The 26052-nt window shown below is 40.0% G+C and overlaps 1 protein-coding gene across 1 annotated transcript in view; it reads right to left on the reverse strand.

The window, feature by feature from the left end:
• Positions 1–26052, reverse strand: part of LOC126832468 (uncharacterized) — a 135437-nt gene that overhangs the window by 12960 nt on the left and 96425 nt on the right. The window contains exons 107-130 of the mRNA XM_056103230.1: positions 25321–25461; positions 24613–24970; positions 23860–24011; positions 23336–23473; positions 22093–22347; positions 21694–21917; positions 21063–21224; positions 20307–20498; positions 19303–19679; positions 18484–18646; positions 17414–17602; positions 14163–14364; positions 13021–13415; positions 12019–12278; positions 11336–11559; positions 9839–10420; positions 8924–9088; positions 8064–8234; positions 6128–7716; positions 4308–4718; positions 3641–3889; positions 2682–2912; positions 2068–2238; positions 1608–1763 (exon numbers count right to left, since the gene is read on the reverse strand). Coding sequence (XP_055959205.1) covers positions 1608–1763; positions 2068–2238; positions 2682–2912; positions 3641–3889; positions 4308–4718; positions 6128–7716; positions 8064–8234; positions 8924–9088; positions 9839–10420; positions 11336–11559; positions 12019–12278; positions 13021–13415; positions 14163–14364; positions 17414–17602; positions 18484–18646; positions 19303–19679; positions 20307–20498; positions 21063–21224; positions 21694–21917; positions 22093–22347; positions 23336–23473; positions 23860–24011; positions 24613–24970; positions 25321–25461 — 7157 coding nt within the window. The remainder of the gene's footprint in view (positions 1–1607; positions 1764–2067; positions 2239–2681; positions 2913–3640; positions 3890–4307; positions 4719–6127; positions 7717–8063; positions 8235–8923; positions 9089–9838; positions 10421–11335; positions 11560–12018; positions 12279–13020; positions 13416–14162; positions 14365–17413; positions 17603–18483; positions 18647–19302; positions 19680–20306; positions 20499–21062; positions 21225–21693; positions 21918–22092; positions 22348–23335; positions 23474–23859; positions 24012–24612; positions 24971–25320; positions 25462–26052) is intronic.

Consider the following 26052-nt stretch of genomic DNA (forward strand, 5'->3'; position numbering starts at 1 on the left):
TTGGGGGCATAATACTAAAATATGCAAATGACTACGAAAAAAGTCACTATAGAACCTAACAGAAGAAACATTTCCAGTTACATGTGACGCCCAAACGCACCAATAGCTACCGCATGGAATGCAGGTGATGCTTGGGATCATCATGGGGGTCCAACCCAAGATTTGCACGACTCTGACTTTGAATGTTACAGTCATTGTGGCATTGAATTCCAGGGTGGAAACATCAGTTTAATTGTTTTAGTGACCAGAAAACAAATTTTGATATGCGTCGGCTTACCCAAAATGAAAGGTTACGTGCCCTTGGCATGCTACAGATCGGCACAACACAGGCGGTTGTGGCGCGGACGATGAATGTTTCTCAGTCTGTCATAAGCAGGCTATGGTCCAGATACCGTGATACACAATCTGTACAGGACAGACCACGCTCAGGTCGACAACACAACCCCAGGATCGATTTATCCGTATCATCAGACATGATCGATTTGGGGGTGGTTCTGTTATGGTGTGGGGAGGCATCACTGTTGCTGGAAGAACGGCTTTACATGTTGTTGCAGGGCGTGTTACAGGCCAGTACTACCGGGACAACATCTTGGCAGTCCATGTTGTGCCGTTCGCACGACGTCATGGCCGCCGTTTCATCTTCCAGGATGACAACGCAAGATGTCACAGGGCCAGGATCGTTACAGGTTACCTCCAACAACAGAACATCACCACATTACCTTGGCCAGCACTGAGTCTCGACCTCTCCCCCATCGAGCATGTCTGGGACATGCTTGGACAGAGGTTACGTCAACGTCAACAACGTCCTGCCAATGTCCAAGAACTTGCTGCTGCGTTGCAACAGGAATGGGACAATCTGGACCAAAATGACCTTAGACGTCTCATTAGGAGTATGCCACGTCGGATCAATGCTTGTTTGGCAAACAGAGGAGGATTTACCCGTTACTGACTTGGTTGTGATGCTGTGGTAACTTTGCTGTTTGACCCCGGGTATCATTTTACCCTTATAATGGTCAGTCTGTGCCTTACTTAGTCTAACGATCATTTGGAATAAATCGATGAATGTGAACTTCATTTCATTTTGTCATTTGTTTCTTCGTCAGTTTCATTAGGTGACTTTAATAACACTTAAAAATCAAATATCCCCTACTTTTTTTGAATAGTATAGTTAAAAACTAGATAATGTAACGGGAATATTCTGAAAATTTCAGTCATATTACTTCAGTCTAAGCTGAGAAATACTCATTTTTAAAAACCCTGTAGTCTTGATTGTCATTGTTGATGTGACGAAATTTAAAAAAAAGTCTTGATTATCCATTTTGGAGTTTAATCACCGAAGGATGTTAAACAGCAGACTGGATTCAAATCTAATGAAAATCTGAAGCAAATTAGGTCATTTCAGGACTAACACATGATTCTTTATTTCAATAATTCGCTTGCGCGTAGGAATCTTTAACGATGGGAGGGAACCTGAGAAAACCCATGAGGTTGGACAGGCGATCTTACTCCTTGTCACATCAAATGGGTAATCAAAACCAAACCACTTGACTCAATAACAGACCTTTTGATCTAAAAGATATGTCAAACTTGTGTACAAGGAAACATACCTGGATGTTCTGAGCTAATGTTTTATTTTCCACATCTTTTGATATTTTCTCGTTAAGTTGATCTCGTTCTATTTGTTGCTGATTCAATTCGTCCACCATTTTACGTTGGTTCTCTTCGTTTATCAATGCTTCTTTTGCTCTCCTTCGTTCAGCCAACTAAAAAATACACAAGTTATACATTCTAACGGTACAACCCATGAAAACTGAAATGGAGCCTCCCCTCCGCCCCACCCCCAAACTGTCTGAGAGGCACAGATTTTACCCAAACACTTAGAGATGGTGCTGGCGTCTGCAGATTAAAAATTCACAAGATTGAAGTTCGTTAGGGATTCAAAATCTCTCAAATGATTACAAACAACCTTAAAGAAGTATTTGAATTTGTGGAAGGATATTGTTGAACAACAGGGATATTTTGCACTCAAACATATTGTGATTTTTACGAGACAGAGATTTAACGAACCTTTTGTTTGAGGTTTTGATTTTGTCTTTCTCTTTCCGTGTTCAGATTTCTTTCAATGGCTGCCTTCTCTTCTTTGTGTTGACGCATCAATCGTTTATATTCTTCTTCGGACAATTTGTCTCCACGTATTAAAATATCTCGTTCAAACTTCGCTTGATGAGCATCCAACGCCTAAAAAGAAGAATAAAATTTATGTCCAATTATTGTGATTGCACAAGACTTCAGCAAAACTCATAAATGGTCCTGGCTTGTGTTGATAATATTCTATATATCGTCTGCAGACAATTTTGAATTCATCATATTTTTGTAAGTACCAAATAGAAATGAACCATTCTTGGACTCACTATCCTTTTAGAGATTCAATGTGTTCCCTATTGAAATAAAATGAGGTTTAATGTCCTACTGTTCTGCTAATGAGAACAGTCTTACATAATACAGCGTGCTGACGGAAATTTTGCCCGGACAGCAGCGCAATTGCCTAGTCTTATATCAAATTCAACCTGCCAAGAGATCTTTTACTTGCACGCCATTGTGGTTCAGCCTATTGTAGTTTGCACATGATTAACAAACCCTCCAAAGATGATCAGTTTTTTATTTTGTTTTTTTTAACTCACCAGTTGTTTTTCTTCGTTGATCTGTTCCGTGATATTTTGTGAATTCTTGTTGAGTTCCGATTCAATCTCATCTTCTATTTTACGCTTGTCTTCACGTTGTTTCTTCTCCAATTCCTCTTGTCGACGCATCTGTTCTTCAACCAACCTTTTCTGTTCTTCCGTTAATTCTCCGTTCAACTTCTGACTTATTTCACTGATAACGTCGGCAGATTCTATATCAGATTTTGAGGCCTAAAATACAATATTTGGAAATTAAAGATTCATTATGTAAGATTTAGATAAAGAGCTGACAGTTCTTGCTATAATACTTACAAATCGATAATGAAAGGAAATATGTCGAAAATTTCAGTCAAATTACTTCATACTGAGCACTGTTATGACCGTTTGAAGAACAGTGTAGTGTCGAATGTTTTTGCTACTGGTTTTACGATAATAAACCAAATTATCCATTTTTAAGTTAAACCCGTTCAAAATCACAACCATCCAATGGTGTAGAGGATTGATTATGGTCATGTGAATAAAGTTCACATAACATTTGAGGCAAGAGAGAGAGAGAGAGAGAGAGAGAGAGAGAGAGAGAGATATATGGTTTAACGCCCACGACACAAACTAGGTCATTTTGGGACTAACATATGGTTCAATTTTAATTCAATAATTCGCTTGTGCGTAGGGGTCTTTAGCAGTGGGAGGAAACTGGAGCACCCGGAGAAAACCCACGAGATTGGACAGACAACCCTACCCCTTGTCACGTACAACCGGGGAATCGAAACCACGTCATTTGACTCAATGACAGACTTTATGATACAGCGCACACTTGCTAACCATTCGGCCATCCAACCCCCCTTGAGAAAAAAACAAGCCAACAGTGAGGCGCTGATGTCCCCCACAAAAATCCCAAAATAAATACATGACACATGTATTCATCGCACATTTATTTTTTTCAATCAAACTATACTTACGTGTGATTTGGTCACGTGATCAAGTTCTGCAGCAACGGCGCGGTCTTTCTCTAACTGCTCGTTCATTCTCTTTCTGGCAGCAAGTTTTGCGTAAAGCCTGTCCTTTTGACCTTCCAGTTGGTGCTCTCGCTGTCTGTTGATGTTTTTGATATCCTTTTTAAACTGGTTCATGATTCGCTCTCTCTCTTCAGACGTCTTGTCTTTTATCATATCTTGAAGAGCTATTTCCTGAGCTCGACGTTTTTCCTCCTGAAATATCAACAACAGAAATACCATGTCATTTTATCTGTATATTAGTGAAAAAAAGAAGTTGCAGAGAGAGAGGATAGTCCTGAGGAACTTCTCAGTCAACACTAGAATATTAAGGAGGTGGCATTCGCGATAGAGAGAGAGAAATGGGGTTTAATGTCCACTCAACATATGGGACTAACATATGGTTAAATTTTATTTCAATAATTCGCTTGCGCATAGGAATTTTTTGCAATGGGACAAGATCGAATGACTTGGATAAAACTCTCGAGCTTGGACAGGCAACGCTACTCCTTGTCACATGCAAGTGGGGAATCGAAAAAACGTCACTTGACAGCACACAATGAACAAATTTGGCCAATCGACCCCTAAAGTGACGTTTGTCCAGTTATTTTTGATTTCCCGTTCAACAACCTACCTCCTCCATCTTCTTCCATTCTTTCATCAAAATCTCGTCAGTCAAAAGATTATCTGCGTTCGTCTGTTTCTCGCTGACAGACTTCATTAATTCTACTTCCTGTTCTGTTAGGCCCTTCAAATCAGACGGACTCAATTCTCTCCCTTGATTCTTACTCTTCTGTTTCAGTTTTTCAAGAAGTTTTTGCGACGTAGATTGAAGTTGTTTATTTTTGTTGTTCGTTGTCTGGAGAATCTGGTCTATCTGTTCCTGCGTTAAGCCGAGTTGTTTCAACTTCACGGCCAAATCTCCGTCCGTGAATTTAATACCCTGGACATCGCCCCGATCAACCGTATCCAGGTCAACGTGTAAATCTTCTTCTTGTTTTTGTAACGCCAACAAATCATGGTTCAACTCTTCGTGGGACTTCATCTTTAAAATAAACAGAAAAATATTTGGTTTATGGTTTCCTTTTGATTAAATTCATCTGATATATATAAACCTGAGATTGTGAGACAATATAATAAGCCTTTGTGTTACAGAGGTGAGAAAGCTAGAGACAGGGGTGAGAAAGCTAGATACAGAGGTGAGAAAGCTAGAGACAGCTAGAGACAGAGGTGAGAAAGCTAGAGACAGAGGTGAGAAAGTTAGAGACAGAGGTGAGAAAGCTAGAGACAGAGGTGAGAAAGCTAGAGACAGAGGTGAGAAAGCTAGATACAGAGGTGAGAAAGCTAGAGACAGAGGTGAGAAAGCTAGAGACAGAGGTGAGAAAGCTAGAGACAGAGGTGAGAAAGCTAGAGACAGAGGTGAGAAAGCTAGAGACAGAGGTGAGAAAGCTAGATACAGAGGTGAGAAAGCTAGAGACAGAGGTGAGAAAGCTAGAGACAGGGGTGAGAAAGCTAGATACAGAGGTGAGAAAGCTAGAGACAGGGGTGAGAAAGCTAGATACAGAGGTGAGAAAGTTAGAGACAGAGGTGAGAAAGCTAGAGACAGAGCTGAGAAAGATTAAAAGCTCGAGACAGAGTTACGAAATGGGCCTTAAATTCCACTCAACACTAACTCAGTCAGATTTGTTTCTTTCCCTTGTGCACAGGGGTCTTTCAGCTGGAAAACCCATCTAGGCAGACGACGGTACTGATCGTCATGTAAAACTGTGAGATTGAAACCACAAGACTTCAATCAATGACAAATTATTATTTATTGTGCACACTTAGATCACCATAACCATAGTTTTAGAGTCTTTTACCCAGTCTTGACGGGTCTCAAATGGAAAAAAGTCAAGTGGTTCCAATGCTATATATACTGTTCAACCAAAGTCAACCATATACAGTGGCCCAGATACCATATGCTACAAGTATGTTCCATTCAGCCTAATATTTCTTGGGACATCTAACGATATAAATATTGGGATCTGTGCTGGCACAGGATCTGCAGCATCCAGAGCTTGCTTTTAAGGGAAATACAATCATATTTTAAAGACCTATATTTTCTACCAGTACATTTCAGGACAAAGTATAAAATTTTGTGCTTTACTTTTCGCTGCATGAATGACAGTGCACTAAGATACCAAGAAAAATCTTCTTGTGCCAAAAAGCCAAAACAGTTTGTTTCGGTCAGAAGTGTTTCTCACATGTTGCTCCAACAGAATGGAATGAATTACCAATCGATGTTAAGAACTCACCTTCTTTAGAAGTATTTAGATCTACACTGAAAATATGCTTTTTCACAAAAGCTTTCACCATGTGACAGAGTGACTCACTTTTTGGACTGCACTTTGAGCATTTTAGTTATGGAAACAGCACATTATAAATAGACTATTATTATTATTATTAAGTACAAACCTTTATATCTGGTACCATATCTGGTGATACTCCAGCACCTTGTGCCTCAGTTATATGTTCATTATGGAGTTCTTTCTTCTTCTTTCTCCGTCTCTCTAACAATTTCTCTCGTAGTGAGTCAAGTTGTTTCTGCTTTTGTTTCTCCATTCCATCAACCAATCGAGTCAAATTGTTGGCGTACTCCACCATCAGTTTCTCCTTGTCTTGTTCAGTTTTAGCTTCAGCCATCTTTTTACGGAAAACCTCTCCAACATCCGACATCATGGTCTTCTTCTTGTTTTCAAATTGATCCAGGGTGTCGTTCATGTCGTTGATTTCGTCAGCTTTCAGCTTGCTTTCTAACTTTGCAGCTTCGTACGCCTGTTTCTCAAAAAGATATTTTTCCTGCTGTTGTCTTTCGGCGTCTGACATTTTTCCCGTTTTTAGTTTTGATGGATCCCCGATAACGACTGTGGTATCTGAGACATCAGTCTTTGTACTTGACGGCATCGATTTCGTCAGATGCTTAACTTTAACCTTCTTCTTTTTAGCTTCATCTTCAGATTCGTGGTCGTCATTCTCATCTAAAGATAAACCTGACAAATCCTGCTTGGGTCTCAAACTTTTACCTTGTTTATTCAAATTAGAGAGGTCGTCACCACCTTGACCTGAGTAGATGAGGTTAAGAAGTTCCGGGGAGAGATAAAACGGTCCACCGGATTCCAACATGGCTATCAATTGCTTCAACAAGGGAACTAACTCTGAATCATCCTTACTTGACTGCTCAGCATCTCCGTAAACACCACCCAACGAGGAGTCAAAATCTCCGGCCAGAAGAGCGCTGCGAGTCAACAAGATCTTAGCTTCAAGGGCAGACAATTCTGAAAATTGTCTAGCGTACTCCAATGTTGAGTGCTCTTGATCAAGTTTCTCCATGCGTGAGTTGATCTGATTGGCCAATTCTGCCTGAAGTCGTTTCTTGGCTTGTTTGTATCTCTGAAGAACCGTATGTTCAGCTTCAGGATTCATGGCGCCCTCCAGTTCACCAATTCTGTCTTTGTATCGCTTCTCTTCCTGCTGAAGTTTAGTGAAGAACTTCTTCACTAAGTCTGCAAATTTGACATGAGCCACGACGTGTGATTCCTCGACTTCATGTTCACGTTTGTCACCTGCTGTCAAGATGGCTGTAACAGCTGGTGGAAGAACAGCAACAAAATCTTGTTCAGCAGCTCCGCGTCTTTGAGCTTCGTGTTTTGTATTTTCGTTCAGATGATTTGCGAGACTTTCGACATCTTCGATATATTTGCCGACGTTACGAGAACTCATGGTATCAATGCTGTACAGAAGTTTCTGGGTCAGTCCGTGCTCTCGTTTCGTCAACTCTTGTTCCTTCTGTCTCTGCCGTCGCCAGAATGCTCTCCTGGCAACCAGTTCCTCTTCTAACACTGCTAGAGCACCAGGTGGAGCCTTCTGTTTCCTGTGACCACCTGATGACAGGGTGACGGGGAGTGTTTGTTTGGTATCTGGATTTCTACGAACAGAAATGATGGGACTGAGATCCCCAGTCACCGGATCAACCGCCTTTCTTCCAATCATTATCGGAATTAAACCTAAAATACAAATAATATGTTTTATCATTCAAAGACAATGATGGACCAGGTTCTGCTTGTTGGGGGTCGACGCTCTTTGAAAAAAGGCCCATTCAAATACAATCAACTTGCTTGTTCCTTGGACAATTGCACAATTTTAAGATGGCTGTGATGACATCATACTCGGTTCCTAGTCCAAAGTATGCTATTACTTGTCTACAATCATTTCCAATGAACTAAGAGGTTCTGCTCATAGACAACTCAAAAGTGCAGGAACATTACCTGAACAGGGCCAAAATGAAATATCACTTCAATTTGCCCCGTCGGCATATACCAATTGAATCCCACAGAACTGAACAGTTATTTACCTTTGCCTTGTGGGTCCTCCATAGTTCCACCAAGGGGAATAACTCTATTTGTTTTCATGTCTCGTTCAGCACCAAGTACAGGTACCAGTTTCCCAGAACCAGCAGGATCCAACATGTTGGTACCAATTAATATAGGTAACAGTTGCCCAGTCTTACTGTCTTCAAACATACCTTCACAAAATATTTAAAACAAATTGTCATATACCAGTCATTTGTTGTTTTTTTTTAAAAAAGAGCGATCACTCTTGAGTCCCTGTCGCTCACCTGAATGTCGACCGAGGGGAGATTTTTGTCCCTCCCCTTCACAAAGTCATGGGGGGTTTATTATTATTTATGAAACCTGGAATGACCCCACTAACATGTAGTTATTGATCTTCAGAACCATTTCCCATACACACAACTATTCTCTCTCCTTAATATCAGGTCACTCTCCTTAATTTTTAAATCACTCTTCATATTAAAACTGGGAGAGCTTTTTTAGGGGAGGGATTTTTTCAATTTGTCGATTAAGGGGAGCTTTTTTCGGCTCTCCTCTAAAATACAAACAACAACGACTGATACACATGTTAAATAGTAAGTCCTGGAGGACAACACTTCACACAATTAAAACCAATTAGATAAAACCTGTGGACAATGGGACACACAAATTACACGTTAGGTAATTTTGAGACCAACATATGGTTCAATTTTATTTTGATAATTCACTGGTGTGTGGGAGAAAACCCACGAGGTAGGACAGCCGACCCTAATTCTTGTCACGTACAAGCTGGGAATTGAAACCACGCCAGTTGACTCAATGACAGACCTTATGAGCTAACGTGCACGCCACCCTAAAGAAACAAACCAAATCTTCAACTTACCTGGGGAACCACCTGTTACTGCTAATAGTTCCACCTTTTCTTTACGCCTGGAGATATCGTGGCGTAATCGTAGAAGATGAGCTCGCATTCTGGTCTGAGCTTTCTCCAACTCGCGTACAGCAACATTTAAGTTGTTTTCTTCACGACGTAAGTTACCCACGTCACCTTAAAAATAGAGACAACCATAATATTATGGGAAGTATTTAATCCAGATTACCAAAGAAATCAAAATGTAGCCTACACCCAGTATAAAGCATAAAGATACTTTCCCTGAAAAGTATTTATCGGGTGGTTATTTCCAATAAAACTATGTCAAATTTGGTATACATGGAAAGTATAGACACCCAATCTTACTAGAAAAATACTGGATTACCCGAAAAATGCCCATGGGGCAAGCACTGGGCAAAATTGTCAGGGTATCACTAACTGGCAACCCGACTGTTATCTTCCAGGTTATTGTGTGCCAGCTTGAGTGAGGGAGCGGTTGTTATTTCTTGATCAAATGGTTAGGCGGTTTTGGGAACATTATGAGGAGTGTCAACGTACAAAAGACTCTGCAATTAAACGGCGGAAAAAGAAGTTGACAGAAATAATTAAGGATTTACTTAGGCCTCAATATGTATGGTAAATGTACAGTAAGTAATGATAAATACATTCTGAAAAATGGACCCTCCCATAATGAAGCTAAGTTGACAGACATTGTTTCTAACAGCAGCTTACTTATAGCTATAGGTATCCCCGGCGATTAGAAAGTTTTGAGAGGGAATTGAAGCAAATTTTTGATAGATTGGTTACTTTGTGGATGTTTTTAGTCCAAATACTTCATCAAATCACAAAGTTTGTACGCGGGTATCTTTAAGTAACACTCCTAAAATAAGACAATATTACACGATAAATGAAGTTATAAAATCTCACCTGAATTCAAGATGGCGTCCTTGTATTCTTTGATAGAATCAATGACCCTCGCTTCACACGCAAGGAAACTAGAATCTAAGAGAGCTTGGTAACCACCAGCAGATGGCAGCACATCAGATTTACCCAGATATCCACTCTGGACACGGACAAGCTTATTACTTAACGAATCGACATACGAGTCAAATGGCATGATGGGAATGTTGCCATTGTTACTGGCTTTGGTGCCACCTACAGGTAGAACGATGCCCGTCTTTGGGTCAAGTGCCACAGATAAAATCGGCACTGTTCGTCCGCTATTGGGATCAATCATCATGGAACCTATCTCTATAGCAACTGGTAGTCCTGTGACAGGATCAGTATGAATTCCACCAATCGGCAACAAGCTTCCAGTTTTTGGATGTATTGTCATGGCAACTATTGGTACATGCATGCCTGTAACGGGATCTGTCATTGGTTGTCCGTATTTCAAGTTGTTTTTATTGTCTACAGGTTTAAGATTTGTAGATATCGGTTCTCCAGTGTCTGGGTTGGTAGGATGTCGGACAAACGGAATCAAACATTCGTCTGATCTGGCTGCTTCTCCTTAAAAATAAAACCAAATGTTAAATTTATCTCAGAACAAAGAAACAGTCAGCAATTCTACATCAAGAACGTCTAATCTTTGCCCAAAAATTGTAATTTTACTTTGTAAATGGTTACCTGGACAACTATAAATAAAATGATTGAATGAACTGTAATGTGGTTTAATGTCCTATTTTTGTGGACCGACTGGGCTAATGAAGACAGGCATACGCTATGCAGTGTAATATAGATGGAAATTTTGACAGGGCTGCAGTTGAATTCCTACTGTCAAGGATTCTTTTATGTGCACAACAAGGTGTACACGGAACCTCAGTTTAACATCCCATCCGAAGGACTAGTCACTCTGTTCCTTGCCACGCTGTCTTTGTTCTGCACCACTGACAAGGGTAAAACACGCCAAACTTAATCGGCTAACACAGGATCGAACCTTGGACCTCCTGCTTATTGACCCAGGGTTAGGGTTAGGGTTGTGGCTCCCAATATTAAATTAAACAAATGAAATGGGGTTTAACGTCCTACTGTTCTGCTCCTATACTGGGCTAATGAAGACGAGCATACGCCATACAGTGTGCTATGGGGGAAATTTTACCCGGGCAGCAGCACTACGGCCTACTCTTATATCAAATTCCAACTGCCAAGGGATCTTTTATGTGCACACCAATGTATACACAGGACCTTGGTTTTTCATCCTATTGTAACAACTAGACAGCTGTCCTGCACCACTGACAAGGGAAACCATGTTGGAAAATCCTTAAATTAAACAAGGGTTCTATGATCTGAGGGACGTGAGTGCTAAATAATTGCGATGGTTAGTGAGCCAGGGTTAGGGTTGTGGCTAGCAATATTAAATTAAACAAGAGTTCTATGAACTGAGGGACGCAAATGCTAAATAATTTCCATGGTTGAATCTCTCACCTGTAGCCGAATCTATAAGAACTGTGAGTTTATTTGAGATGGAATCGTAACCAAGGTTACCCTGTATAGGTAGACAATGACCTGTCTGTGGGTGTATGAAGTATTCGGGTGGTACCCTGACCAAGGTATCGTCTGCTAGTATCATCTGACAATCGTCTTTTGGAAGATATAAACCTGTTTTATTGTCTAATGTTATCAGATCTGTGGCTTTAACAGTCATGTCACTACCTGAAGAGAAAGAGAGAAATGGGGTGTAATGTTCACTCGACAGAAACTAGGTCATTTCGGGACTAACATATGGTATAATTACATTTCAGAGAAAACACACAAGGTTAGGCAGGGGAATTGACGCCTCGTCACAAGGTTAGGTAGGGGGATCTACGCCTTGTCACGAGGTTACGGAGGGGAGTCTATTCCTCATCACGAGGTTACGCAGGGGAACCGACTCCTCATCACGAGGATTCACATACTATTTGCGATTAAAACCACACCATTTGACTCAATGACAGACCCTTGGATCTAAAGCGCACAAGTTAGACCAACTGACCAACCAATACCCCTTCAAGGATTCAAACCCTGGATTATTTATGGCCTTATTGTCCCAGGATTGTAGGTTGCAATAATGATACCCCTCCCTTCCCCCTGCTCCAAATACAAAAGTTTGAAATAATAAAATCTGACACCTACCAATCAGTTCTCCTCTTGTCATTGGTGTCCTTGACCCAGATTTAACAATACATCCTCCAGTACCTTCTCCCGTGATTCCCCAAGCCCCGACACGATGACATTCTAAATTCACATCTTCAGACATCTTCTGCAGTAGAAGCGAAACTCGTTTTTCTATATCTTTGTGTTGCGTGTCGTCGTGGTCACCTTGTTGTGTTTTGGTAGCGTAGTCTGTTAATATTCTCGTTGATTCTCTCATTGACGCCTGGTATGAAACCTAAAATAATATGGATACATGTATAATATTCACCAATCTGATTAAAATACAGATCTATATTTCGTTTCATTTTTTATACTTTCGATGGCCTACACTACATGAAGATCTGACAAGTTGTACTTGAAGGTCGTGTTAGGGGTCGTACGAGCAGCTTTTGACTCTATGTAAGACACTGATTAATCAATCAGCGTTGATGATTCCTGGGGTTTACCACAGTTCCATGCATCAAACCCCAAGAATTTGCTCTCACATTAACCAGAAGGCGGGTTATATAACAACTCTTCCAGATCCTAGTTTTGTGAAGACTAATTGAACTAATTGACAGGCTTCAGGATTATCAGCTAGTTTATTAACTGGTGATTGACACTCAACATAATGGTCAACTGAGGATGAATACGATTAGCTTCTCCAAAAGAAATACAGGTCCCCAAAAAGTTATTGCCAGAATATTGTCACATTCATCTTTTTTTATTGCACGTGGCGACATTGGCAACCCACTCTTTTTTCAAATTCTAACTTTTCTTTTACGAGCATAACAAAGTTTTCACAGGGCCTCTGTTAAAAGTTCTTTTGTGAGTTTAACAAAGCTTTCACTGATCCTCTGTTTTTAGACCCATCTGAACGACTTGCCAGACTCAACATCATTTCAAACTCAAAGAGCTAATCTCACACTCAAATGAGCTTGACTATATTTTAACAAAGATAAAATTCAAAATAAACTTTTGTCAATAAAACCACAAACCTGGTGATTTTCTCGTCCAGCTTCATCATCCATTATCAGTTCTTCCTGTCGACTTAAAATCGTCTCAAATTGTCGACCAATATCTTTTCTTCTTTCAAGTTCGATCTCCAGTTCTTCCAACTTGGCTTCATAGCCGGCCATGTCTTCTTGAGTGACCGATGTGCTTCCTCCTTTCAAATTCATCTTGGCTGCCCACAGACCTTTCAATGATTCTGATTGGTTGGATATTCGTTGGTACATCTGTTTGACGTCATCTTTCTGCTTACCGATCGTCTGTGTGACACTGCGTGATTGCTGAGATAAAGTGTCGTACAGAGTTTTGACGCTGAAGGCCTCCAGATCCAGTTGCCGATCGTAATCCCAGAAGTCATCATTCTTGACATCAATCGTATCAGCTTGAAAAAAAAAATCAAAATGTGAATATTTAAAATAACTATTTCAATTTAATGTTGACCGAAAACAAATTTCTGAAATTCTGAGTTAATCATCAAGGTATAGTTTGTCAGCAATATGGAGTCACGTCGGAAACTCAAATAAAAAAAAATTCTAAGAATGGACCAATTTCATTGGCTGAGAGCTACTATTTGTGCTGTGATTATAGTTCTCAGCCAATGAATAATCAGTTTCCAAAACGGAAATATTCTAACAGAGTTTTATTGGATTTTTTTCAATTGATTAAACAGTGGTATGTCCTAATTCGGGTGAGGACGGAAAACTAGATCCCTTGGAAATCTAAACTAGGTAACATTACAAATCTTTGAAAAATTTGAATGCAGGTAATCTTACTTATTAGAACTGTTTCTCTAAACCTAAACTAGGTCACATTAGAATTCTTTGAAAAATTTGATAGTGTTTTAACCCAAAATCTTATGAAGGATGAATAAACCACCTCTCATTGCAACCTAAAGTCTGTTTTTGTATTGCTGTTGAGCGGTGATTTTTAAATATCTATTAATGCCTACTCTATCTGTTGGTATCATAGTGTTTGATCCAGCTGTTTGATCAGACCTGTACAGCCTTTGTTACGCTTTTAAGGGAATGTTGCTGTTTCACCTCTAGTTTCCGAAATTTGAATACCAATACAATCTTTTTAAGAGCTGTTTCTCAGACGAAAAATAAAGCAAAAACTATTTTGAACCCACCATCCAATATGTTTGCCTGTGTTGCTATAGATGAATTTGGTCCTGCATCAGCAATGGCCTGTAGATTTCGATGGTATTTCTTCACTGGATGAACTGTTGATCCCTTACTGGCGTAATCATCGAATATAAACGTCTGGGCAAATCGACGATATAAGGGATAAAGATAAGAGGTCTTACTCCAACCGTATTTACGGAACAGAACCTAAAATACATCAAAACAGATGATATCAAGTTTTAAAGAGAGAGAAAGGGTTTAACGTCTACTCTACATCCAGTAGACGTGGTACAAGGGTTAATCAGCGAACTGGATGTATGAGATGTGTTGTAGACGTTTGGGAAAGTAGGACGAGGGGAAATGTGTAGGGAGTGAAGTGCTGTAAAGGGATAGTTAGATGTATTATGAATGGTTAGAGTGGCTGTGGTGTTACGGTGAAATACTATGCCGCCACCGTAACACCACAGCTTTATGATTTGTTAGACAGGAGTGATGTAATGGGTGTCAACAACTGGGTATGCTGGTACCGTCGCAACGTAGCCGTGACATATATATTGTGGGGGGGAAGGGCGGAAACGGAAAAATATACAATGTTGACAGTATGTGCCAGGCATGAGGCTGCGCAGACCGAGCGGCAGCTCGATAGGGAGTGTGTGGGAGGGTCACCCTCATAAAAAAATTTTTTTTAAATTTCAGTTTTCTGTAAGCAGTGGAAACACTATTTTGGCATTGTTTGCGGGGTTAAACCTAAAAATCACATTAATACACCTATTGCACAATATTGTGAAACTAGCTGACGAAGACAGCTCGGGCGGCGATTGTTCAACTCGGGGCTGCTCTGTCAGTATCTAACAAACGCATTTAGTTCGCGTACAACTTTTAAAAACCGAATGTCAGTATGGTATTTCTCACATAATTGGTTATCGCAAAAACAGAGTAAATTGAAAGCGAGTAATCTCGACTCAAACCTATAGTCTACTTACTACACTCGTCACTAGGCTTCCTATATTATTGTTTGTGGACGGTTTACTACTCAGTGATAAGCCTGCGCCGCAAAAAGAGGTCTCGCCTTTTATTATTAGTATAATGACTTCCTCATGTGCGGCAGCTTAGTTTGCTTCTAAAAACACTGTTTTCCGTTCCAAAAAATACAAAAGTAATTTTCTACCAGATGACCATGGTTCTTTTCACCGAGACTAGATAATTTCTCTCGGTGTAAGGATATAGCTACGGATAAGTTCATACAAGGTCAATAAATCCGCGGTCACTTCGGGTCATACTGTTGAGAAAATAAACCGATGGGTTTGTTTAGTAGCAAATCGAGCGTGAATCAACTGAGTTTGTACTGAAAAATTTTTGAGTGATATGTATGAACTGTCTTCACACATTCGGTTTATAATTAGCGATACACAGGTACAGTAGCAAGTGTTGTACTTCACAGACTGTTTACCTCCGAACTACCTCTGCACGAAATCCCCGATTTGGGTACTTGTTAAAAGAAAAAGAAATAGTACCTGTGCGCATGCCAGTAAAAAAAACCTAAGAGTTCGCGCATAAAAATGCCCGAACGTACCAGGCGCCAGGTCATCAAGTAGGTCATAGTGAGACGAATATATGGTTCAACTAGCAGGATACCCGGCTTCGCTCGGGGGTCATAACTCCTAAACCGGAAGTGGTAGACTAACGCCATCTGGCCTATGTTACTCCCTAGTCTGATCTACCCCTATACCCCAAATTTCAGACTCGGGGCATATGTAGCCGCCAACCCCGAACAGTCAGACTTCGCTCGGAGGTCATAACTCCGAAACCGGAAGTGGTAGACTAACGCCACCTGGCCTATGTTACTCCCCGGTCCGAGCTACCCCTATACCCCAAATTTCAGACTCGGGGCAGACCTAGTGTAGCCGCCAACCCCGAACAGGCCGGCTTCGCTCGGGGGTCATATCTCCGAAACCGGAAGTGGTAGACTAACCCTACTTGACCTATGTTACTCCCCGGTCCGAGCTACCCCTATACCCCAAATTTCAGACACGGGGCAGACCTAGTGTAGCCGCCAACCCCGAACAGACCGGCTTCGCTCGGGGGTCATAACTCCGAAACCGGAAGTGGTACACAAACGCCACCTGGCCTATGTTACTCCCCGGTCCGAGCTACCCCTATACCCCAATTTTCAGACTCGGGGCAGACCTAGTGTAGCCGCCAACCCCGAACAGACCCACTTCGCTTGGGGGTCATAATGCCGAAACCGCAAGTGGTAGACTAACGCCACCTGGTCTATGTTACACCCCGGTCCGAGCTACCCCTATACCCCAAATTTCAGACTCGGGCAGATGTAGCCACCAACCCCGAACAGACTGACTTCGCTCGGGGGTCATAACTCCGAAACCGGAAGTGGTAGACTAATGCCACCTGGCCTATGTTACTCGACAGTCCGAGCTACCCATATACCCCAAATTTCAGACTCGGGGCAGACCTAGTGTAGCCGCCAACCCCAAACAGACCGGCTTCGCTTGGGGTCATATATCCGAAACCGGAAGTGGTAGACTAACGCCACCTGACCTATGTTACTCCCCGCTCCGAGCTACCCCTATACCCCAAATTTCAGACTCGGGGCAGACCTAGTGTAGCCGCCAACCCCGAACAGACAGACAGACAAACGACAGTCACAAATATATATATAGATTTCATTTCAATAACTCGCTTGCGTGTTCTGCTAAAATGTACTCAGATTGATTACGTAATGTTTAAAGCAAAATATCAGTGCTAGATTATCTCCTCGCTTGCATTCAATCAAACAACTATAGGTGGCGCTGGCTGGGATGATCCATTCATCCATTGTTTGATAACACTGAACATAATATACATGACACATGGCACTCAATTTACAAATATCTTCCATCAGACTTTATGTGGTAATGTAATTTGATTTCCAATATTAAAATATTGACTATACTTTTATTATTAAGATAGGGTTTTGTCCTCTCGTGACCACAATGCTTCACACAAAGTTTTAAAAGAATCTGTTGAAAACTTTAGCCTATATGCATGGCGTTCACAAGGTTTTTGGCAAAGAGGATATAACTCTGGAATTGAAAGTCATGAAGGTGGAAAATCTCATGACCTCAATGTTTCGAACCAAATTTAAAAATATAGCTTCTATTGTGTTCACAAGCCAATTCTTGATGGTCTGATGGCCGAATCGACAGACAGGGTGACGACATAAATGTGGGTGTATTAAAATAAATATTCTATTTACCAAAGCTACAATAATCAACGCCATTGCAAGGAAACCAGCCGCCAAGAGAATAAAAATAATAGCCCAATCTGGTGCTTTGAGTATACTTTGACTGACTGCGATGCCGTTCTGTATGATGTATCGCGGGGTTGTCGGGAAGAAAGGTCCGTCTTCTGTACACTGTTGATCAGGATCCATCACACGGATATACTGAAATATATACATAGAGAGAAATGGGGTTTAACGTCCACTCGACACAAACTAGGTCATTTTTTGGCACTAACACATGGTTCAATTTTATTTCAATAATTTCCTTGCGTGTAGGTGTCTTTAGCAGTGGGAGGAAATGAAATGAAATGAAATGTTGTTTAAAGGCACGTCAGCTCCAACCGGGCTATATTGCGCCAAACATATGGTGAATTTCGCGAGACAAATTAAAACGATATCATTCACAGGGATGTATTCATATATGTTAATAAAAACAAATATCACAGAAAATATAATTAAAAATAAATATATCAATTCCTTTACATATATAAATATTTAAAACGCAATATATGATAAATATATACAATTAAAATTTTAAATAAAAGTTTGTCTCTTTTAAAAATGCTAGCAATTTATCATGTAACTCTGGTGGAGCAAATAGCTGATGTGGTGACTGGCAACGGTAGTATTTAGTTATAATAACCTTGAGATGTGTTTTACTGTCAAAGGAACATGGCAGTGAACACATTCTGGTTGAGGCTCTCGCTTCAAAATGAAAATATGAGTTAAAAAGGTATGACCAATGCGAGAGCAACACAAAACAACTTCATCCCTCCTGCTGGTTCTATAGGAGCTTGACTCAATGATAAACCTTATGATCTAATGAGCACCCGTTAAGCAACTAGATACGACTCCCACGATTATCTATTTCAGTCAGTACGCTAAAAGAGGGAGCCATGTTTGAACATGGAACTGGCTGACCAAAGGAAACCCCTCACAAGGTTGAATAGTCGATCCTACATCTTGCCACGTACAAGCGGGGCGTCAAAATCACAGAACTTGACTATTTGGCTAACAAACTCCCTTGCAGAATGAAAACTCACCATTTTTTTGTTTGAATCGGTACTGAGGTAGAAAACGTAAACACCAGGATCCGAGAACTTATAGGCAAATAATGTGGTTGCCGTGGCAATCTGTGATTGTGCTTCAACCAGAGCTCGGAATCCACCATAATCAAACTGATCATTGGTGTTAAATAAATTATTTCTGGTAAAAGAAAAGTTAACAAAAACTCAGATTAAAATACAATGCAAGAAATTACATATAAATATTCCAAGTCGAGAAACCATATTTTGACAGAGAACGCTAGATCGGAGGCAGTCCTGCGCATTTTATGACGTCATATGTGGATTTTGGGTTAGGATAAGAGTTAGGGTAAGGGCTAGGACCTGCAGATTTCGTCATAGTCTCGAGATGTAGACAGGGCTAGCCCTAACCCTAACCCTGGGCAAAGCCTAACCCTTACCTTAATCCATAATCCACATATGACGTCATAAAATGTGCTAGACTGTCTCCGATCTAGCGTTCTCCTATTTTGACAGAATAGTTTTCTTAGCACAGTCTTCCAAATTGGGTCATGTGATTGGCAGTCAGTCATTTTTGTCAGCTCTTCCCATTTAGCATAAACAATGATAATAATGATAATAAATATGAATTTCCATGTGGAAATTTAGGTAAAGTACTGTTAAATCTGTCTGTGGGGAAAATGTTGACTGTACAGAAGTGTTTCCAGTTTCTTTTGTTTAAATTCCAAGTGCCTATGGATCTTTTATGTGATATTTTGTCTCATCTGAACATAAGAACATACTGGATAATGTGTGCTACTAATGAAGAAGAACATCTGGATATTCTAGTCTACATACCTGTCATATATTGGATAATGCGTGTTACTAACGAAGAAGAACATCAAGTCACCAAACGACAGACAGACGGTTGGGTTCAAAACACCAGTAAATAAAGATCCTGTATTATTGGACGTGGCTAGCAGACGCCGACGCGAATAACTAGTAGAATAATCGGTATCCACGGTGATATTTCCAGTATAATTTCCCTTGGTATTATCTTCAACCAGTGTGACCAGTTGGGAACTCGGTGGATTGTAAACTCCCAGGAAACCAGTGCTTCCCATCTCCACGATATGAATGGCCAATGATGCTCCGTTAAAGTTTTCACACTGATCTGCCGTGATGGCGTTACGAGAGTTGATGGCCGTAAGTAAGTTCTTACTGGGTATCTGAATCTAAAAAAAAAATATTCCCAAAAAATAATCAAGGAACAAATAAAACAATCAATCTTGTGATTGGCTGCCATTCGCACAGTCAGCCCCTTTTTATGTCCTACTTTTCTTTACCGAAGACGGGCACACACCATACCGTGTACTATGAGGGAAAGTTTGCCGACTCTTATATCGAATTACAACTTCCAAGGGATCTTTTACTTGTACTCCAATGTGTACACAGGACCATCTGAATGACTATGCCTTATCCCTTGCCAGGCAAGGCGGAAACATGCCGGGAAATTCTGATGAACCTGATGAACAGAATATCTTGCTTTTCTTAAAGTAAAAGATATAATAATCCTAGCAGCAAACATATTTCCCCCGATAGTTTGAATGTATTTTGAAATATTTAACATCTGGGAAGAGACAACACACCCTTTAAACAGTAGTAGAGAGAGGACGGTAGATCTGTGTAGCTGCTGGATCAGAAGCTGATGAAGGCAGATAAACCATGAACAGGAATAGAGCAGGGTTTATGAATCATGTATTTCACATACGTTGCAATATATCGTTTGGAGATTAATTCTAAAGGAGAGATTTATCACGTTTTATCACAATTTATCATGATTTAATCATATGAAAACTTACAGCAGTCGCTCCTGTATCATCCAGAATATTGATGTATGGTTCTAGTGGTTTCTCTGGACAGACAAATGTTACCGTGTTTCGTTGTGCTTTACGACATTCCAGGTTACACAGTACTTCCAGATCATCAGCCTTACACAGACATAAACCGAGAGATCCATCATAACCCTTGTAATCATTGGTTCCCAGACATACCTTGATAAATACAATAACAATAATATTACTTTCAGTTTCAATAACAATTTACATGTGAAAGAGAGAGAGAGAAATGGGGTTTAACATCCACTCGACAAAAGTCATTTCGGTACATATGGTTTAATTTTATTTCAATAATTCACTTGTGTGTGTAGGGGTCTTTAGCAGTGGGAGCAAACCAAAGGACCTGGAGAAAACCCATGACGTTGGACAAGCAACCCTACTCCTCGTCACGTACAAGTGGGGAATCAAAAACATATACGCCAAGAACAGACCGTTTCATTGGCTAATCCCTCACTTCAACCAGAAGGCCAATAATATAACAACTCTTTAAGATCCTAGTGTAGTAAAGACAAGTAAAACGAAATTTTGAACTATAAAAAAACGAAACGAAAAGAAATAGGATCTGTGTTTTAATCAGTTTGGGTCTTTAGCAGTGGGAGGACACCGGCGCCACAAACATTTTCACTGAGGCAAACCACAATATTGTGAAAGTTAAATCTCTGATTGGAATACCATCAGTTCAAAAATAGTTCAATTCTTTTCACAAAAAACAAAACTTACGTATTGTGAACAATAAATCTGCCATTCATTTTCGTTGAGACATTGTCCATTCTGAGCTCGGTATGTGCCTTCCAGACACAGATCGTAGACTTTCTTACTACAGTCCTGTCCATTGCTTGTTTCAATATAACCCACAGCACACGGGCAGGTTCTGTCACTCGGCTAAAAAAAATAGAAAATGATATGGGGTTTAACATCCTACTGTTCTGCACCGACTGGGCTAATGAAGACGGGAATACACCATGCAGTGTGCTATGAGGGAAATTTTGCCAGCACAGCGGCAATACAGTCTATTCTCATATCAAATTCCAACTGCCAAGGGATTTTTTAAGTGCAGCCAATGTGTACACGGGACATCAGTTTTTCATCCCATCCGAATGACTAGACAGCTGTCTCTTGTCAGGCCTTCTGCCATCTTGCACCACCGACAAGGTTGAACCACCGAAAATCACAATGGACTTTCTTGGTCAACACAGGTATCAAACACAAGACCTCCGTGTTAGCGAGCCAATGTCTTACTCATTCTCATTCACTTACAACATGCTGCTTGAACAATTTAAACTTTATGATGTTTGTGGAAGGTTCCTCGAATGTGATAAAATAATCCTGGAACAAAAAAAAATCAACTAACCTGAAAATCGCGACCAGCTCCGAGACACTCGCAAGTTGTTGAACCTGTGTTTGTTTGAGATGCTTCCGATCCACAATAAAAACATCCAGTTTGAGCTTCCATATTATTAAAATTATTAACGTGACAAGGTGTACATTCTCCGATGCTTCCTGCTTCTTCTACGGAGTTATATGTTCCAACTGGACATGGCGTCGGTAGGGAACTGTTCTGCGGACAATAGTAACCTAGCAACAAGAAAACAAGAACTACTGATACTAGCTTATGAGAACATTCTGAAGATTGATAACAAACAATATTTTCTGCACACACATAAAAAAGAATCCATCCTGAAATTATCTTTGGTCTGCTTCTAAATTGATTTTACACGATTTCTCGAAAAAAGTGAAAACTGAATCTTACCTGGTGGACAGATGTAGGAATTGGTCGCTGGGTAACCAGCTACATATGCTAGAGAACTAGCATTAGCAACAGGTCTATCAGTGGTTGCCATGGCTTTACAGACAACTCCAGCACGACATGATTCACAGATAGCGCGATCAGGATGAGCTCCGAAAGTTCCTGGCAAACAGGGGTCGCACGTGTCTTCAAATGTTCTTCTAGGGGATCCGTTGTACTCTTTGTAACCAAGCGGACATTTCTTGGGTTCTATGGCACCTGTAAGCAATGGAAATCCATATGAAATGGGGTTTAACGTCCTACTGTTCTGCTCCGACTGGGCTAATGAAGTGGTCTGAGAGGGAAATCTTGACCACAGTTCTGCACCACTGACAATGGACCTGAAAATCTCTATGAACTTCCTCGGCCAATGTAGGGTTCAAACACGGGGCCCCAAGCTTAGCGAGCCAACATCTTATACACTGAGCCACAGTGCCCCACCCCACCTACCTGTACACAACTGATGGCAATAAAATTAAATTTTCTTCACCAAGCTACATACAACTTTAGTAAAATATGTTATCTTTATACCTACTCTAGACAGACATAGCATCCATCATACATAGACATAATATCCATTCTATGATAGACATAGTATCTGCTCTAGATAGACATAATATTCACTCTAGAATAATATCCATTCTATGATATACATAGTATCCACTCTAGATAGACATAGTATTCACTCTAGATAGACATAACATTCACTCTAGATAGACGTAACATTCACTCTAGATAGATGTAATATCCACTCTAGATAGACATAATATCCACTCTAGATAGACATAACATTCACTCTAGATAGACATAACATTCACTCTAGATAGACATAGTATCCACTCTAGATAGACGTCACATAAAGTAAAATAGGTTTTCTCTATATTCACATAGACATACTATTCACCATAGACATAACATCTACTCTAGATATTATCCAGCCAAGTACTAACTTTTAAAAGGGCACCTGTTAACATGGACGTCTACAACATATTTATATCACCTAGTTAAATAGGCACGATGACATTAAACAAGTTGACGAGATAAATTAAAGTGGCATTTTAAGATTCGAGATAGATCTATGTTTAAGAAAAGAGCGTACCTTTTAAAAGTACCCTTGTAACAGACTTTGTGATCTAAAAGCACCCGGTAAACCATTCAGCCATCCAACAGCCATAAAACTCACAGTAAAATAAATCAAACTACATACCTGCATTTGTTGAGTTGCAGTCATCGACGGCGCCACAATAATGACCTTGAGGACATGGGATGGGGAAACTGGAAGCTTCTGGACAATAATAACCTGGTGGGCATGGTAACTGGGCCATTGACATGTTACAATAATAACCTGAAATCAAAATGAAACCCAATATTAAACAGGGGGTCAGGTGAAACCCAAGGAAGAAATGCCAATCTACATGTATGTTACCAGTATTCACTCTACAAAAAAATATTCATACAGACTGAGATTCAATGTTAAAAAGAAAAATAGCTGTAGATTGAAGAATTTAGAAAAACAAAACATTGTCTTTTAAATTTTGTCCGAAGAGCGGAGCTGCATCCTACTCTTATTCCAACACATAGTTTCATAAGGTGTTGTTAAATAACTACACCCTGTCATATCATTACATCAGTTGCTGTAGAATAACTACGCCCTGTCATATCACTATATAAACTGTTATTTTGCAAAAAGATGTGAAATTAATAGACATCCCGTTTAAAGAAACAAATTACCTGCATGACAGATGGTCTGATTTTGAGCTCCGTTTGGACAATGTTGTCCCAGATCACACTGGATACCACTGTAGGTCATATTAAACTCTGGACAATAATATCCCGCAGGACATAACGTACAATCATCTATAGAACCTGCTGCTATCGTATCCCTAAAATATAACATAACATCATTTATAGCGTACAATCATCTATCACGTGTAAGCTGATACCGTTGACTAATGAAACCAGGCCTTTTAGTAATGACAATTTTTGTCATTAAATTTTGTCATTAAAGTGGTCAGTATTCTAACCTAATGTTTAGTATGTATAGAAAGTGGTTAGAAATTATACAGTTGTCATTAATTAGCAAGTGTGTAACTAGCCGTAAAAAATGTAAAAATGTCTAATGTCTAATGGTTGTACCATGGATCATGAGGTCTTCCATAGATTTAGGCATCATTTTCATGAACACATCTTTGTCTAAACTTTGTGGGTTTTATCTGATTTCTTTGTGAGCAAGTGATACCATTGAAATGAAAATACACCATATTAGTCTGGCGGATACCAAAAGCCATTTTTGTCCCTCATTTAGAAATGAAGGACAGTACAAGCACTGGCCATCGTATTATTAAATACAACTAAAAGGAATCAAGTTCATGTTTTGTCAAAACAAATTGGTACAGTTTTTCAAAAATATTTGTCATAGCTCTGAACAGGCGATATTGTGTTATCACAATAGCCTTATTAGGAGTTGTAACCATGGTTTCATACCTGTAAGTTCCTGGTGGACAAGGTCTTGGAGCGTCTGTAGCATTTGTACAGTAAAATCCTGGAGAGCAGGGATTGACTGTATAGTTAGCCATTCCCTCTATATTACACCAATACCCTTCAGGACACGCTTTACACCAACTGATATCTTCAGCTCCGGGGATATCGTTGTACGTCTGGGCCGGGCACGGCTGCACAGGCTGTGACACTTCACAATAATAGCCAGCAGGACATGGCTGCGACACAGTGGAATTCGCAGGACAAATTCTTCCAGCAGGACATGGCTGACATTCACTACTGGTGGCAGCACCTTCTTTATCAATGAACTTTAATGGTGGACAAGTCACAGGTGCTAGAGTTCCTGAAAAATTGGACACAGATAAAACTCAACATGCATGGAAACAAACGTGTTTTCCAACATACTTTTTATCATCATAGTATGCAGATTCCTGTGTTCCTACTGACAGCAACATAATCTTTATTCTTTGATATTGTATCAAAATGGTGGTCAAAATTTTTATAACATAGCGAGAGAGATGGAGTTAACATTCACTTGATACTTACAAGGTCACTTTGAGACTAAAACATGGTCTATCAGTACTTCAAAAATTGGCATGCCAATATAGGGGTCTTTATAAGGAGGAAATTAGAGAACTATACTCTTGACTTGGTCACCAGTCGATACTAATTTATAACCAATGATGTACTCACCTGCAGGACAATAGTAACCATAGGGACAAGGTCCGCCGTCTGGTCGTAGAGAAACATCAGGATTGGGTAAACTCATTCCAGACATACAGAGGTAACCGGCCGTACAATCACCTGCTACACGTCCACCGCTACAATATTTACCTACAAATATAAACATTGTTTCAGTAGTGGCCTATAAGTGTACACATTGTTTCAATGGCATTTAGCTAAGGTACCATATCAAACATACATAGCATCAATATCATTTAACTAAGGTATCTTATTAAACATACGTAGTGTTTCAATAACACTGGAAGCAGCCAGGACATAACTTTATGGAATACGATTACCGTTTATTACTGAATTACGTTTCAATTGCTTGATAAAGACGAGAAATGTTCCGTTGTTCCTTAATAAACAATAATTGTATTCCATAGAAATGTGTACAATAAGAATAAAGCAATTCATAACTTAAGATAGTTGAAGCAAGTTGCAGAAAGTTAAAAATGTGCAACTGACTGGAACTAGTGCTTTAAGTTGTAAGAGGCACACAGATTAACCTTTTTTCAGTTGCATTCAGTTGAAGCTAGTTTCTTCTAGTTGTTCTCAGTTGTATGAAATGTTTGAGATAAGACGACCATGCAAACCCGAGGTCAAACTCATGACTTGCATAGATAACAGGTTTTATCATCTACAATAACATGTCCTTTATAGACAGACAACTTAGTCACATCCCCTCGTCAGATACAAGTA

Source organism: Patella vulgata, chromosome 9 (assembly GCF_932274485.2).
Source record: "Patella vulgata chromosome 9, xgPatVulg1.2, whole genome shotgun sequence".
In the NCBI taxonomy this organism is placed as follows: Eukaryota; Metazoa; Mollusca; class Gastropoda; family Patellidae; genus Patella; species Patella vulgata.